This window comes from Eimeria acervulina, genomic scaffold (assembly GCF_000499425.1).
Source record: "Eimeria acervulina Houghton genomic scaffold, Eah_scaff1760, whole genome shotgun sequence".
Taxonomy (NCBI): domain Eukaryota; phylum Apicomplexa; class Conoidasida; order Eucoccidiorida; family Eimeriidae; genus Eimeria; species Eimeria acervulina.
Genome location: NW_013550124.1, coordinates 2839 through 4191, shown reverse-complemented (window position 1 = coordinate 4191; position 1353 = coordinate 2839). Strand labels below are relative to the sequence as shown.

General features: G+C 49.9%; 1 protein-coding gene across 1 annotated transcript in view; it reads left to right on the top strand.

Moving 5' to 3' along the window:
* Positions 1 to 708: 708 nt before the first annotated feature.
* The window catches only part of EAH_00062950 (hypothetical protein), a gene marked incomplete at both ends in the record, with an annotated part of 1306 nt that continues 661 nt past the window's right edge, over positions 709 to 1353 (top strand). The window contains one exon of the mRNA XM_013396860.1: positions 709 to 1229. Within this exon, the coding sequence (XP_013252314.1) occupies positions 709 to 1229 (521 nt within the window). The remainder of the gene's footprint in view (positions 1230 to 1353) is intronic.

Below are 1353 nucleotides of genomic sequence, written 5' to 3'. Positions count from 1 at the left end.
AGACAGAGACAGAGAGACAGAGACAGAGAGAGACAGACAGCAGAGAGGCAGAGACAGAGAGAGACAGAGACAGACAGACAGCAGAGAGACAGACAGCAGAGAGGCAGAGACAGAGACAGAGACAGAGAGAGAATATGAAGAAGAGACAATAAGACAACTATATCTTTATCTGTCTCCTTTCTGTCTCCTTCAGGACAGTTTCTAATGTCTAGTAATACATATCCTATTAGAGGCTCAGGGCATTGCTTTGCTGGGGCATCTGCTATGCCGTGAGTGCTGCAGCTTTTAATTCTAGTTGTCTTGTTTTATTTATCTATTTGTCTCCTTTTGTCTCCTTTTATGTGTCTTTGTCTCTCTTTGTTTCTGTCTCTCTTTGTCTCTCTGTCTCTTTCATCTTTATTTTACTAGCTGTCTCCTTTTGCTGCTTCTCTGTGTCTCTTATTTGACTCCTTTTCTTCTGTCTCTTTGTCTCTCACTCTCTTTTTGTCTCTTTGTTTGTCTTTTACTTTGTCTCTCCTTTGCTGTCTGTCTCTCTCTCTGTCTGTCTCTGTCTGCTGTCTCTGCTTTTATTATTTTTGTATTTGTTTATCTCTCTGCTGCCTCCTTTTCTTCAATCTTTATCCTGTCATACCCCTTCTTTAGTGGTTTAGGGTTTAGGGTTTAGGGTTTAGGGTTTTACTGTCTCCTTTTCTGCTGTCTCCTCTGCAGAGCACCTGAGGCCTCTCGTCATTTAACTCGAGCGCCTCTGAGATCGCAGACAGCTTGGGAGCGGTCAGTGAAGGCATTGTTGAGAAGCTTTGCTGCTGCTCCTGCTCCTGCTGCTGCTGCTGCTGTTGCTGCTGCTCCTGCTCCTGCTGCTGCTGCAGTACCTGCAGCAACCAACACAGCTGCTGCAGCAGCAGACGCAGCAGACGCAGCAACGTCAACGCCCATTCTTTCAAGGGACAGCTCTTCCTCTAGTCTCCACCGGCAGCTACAGCAGCAACAGCAGCAGCAGTATCTGCACCAGCAGCAACGACAACCGCAACCGCTGCAGCAGCAGCAGCAGCAGCAGGAAGAGGGGTTTGAAGTGTCTCTGCCCTTTGCCTTAAAGAGCGCCTACGCAATCCCCCCCACCGATCTGCAACACCGACAAGAGCCGCAGCAGCAAACAGCAGCAGCAGCAGCAGCAGCAGCAAGAGGAGACAGTGCCTCCTCACAGACGAAAGGAGACAGCAGCGTTGCTGGTGGTGAGGCCTCAAAAGGCCCGCAACCTCCTCCTCGCCAACGCAGCAGCAGCACTAGCAGCAACAGCAGCAGCAACACCAGCAGCAACAGCAGCAGCAGCAGCAGCAGCAACAGCAGCAGCAGCAA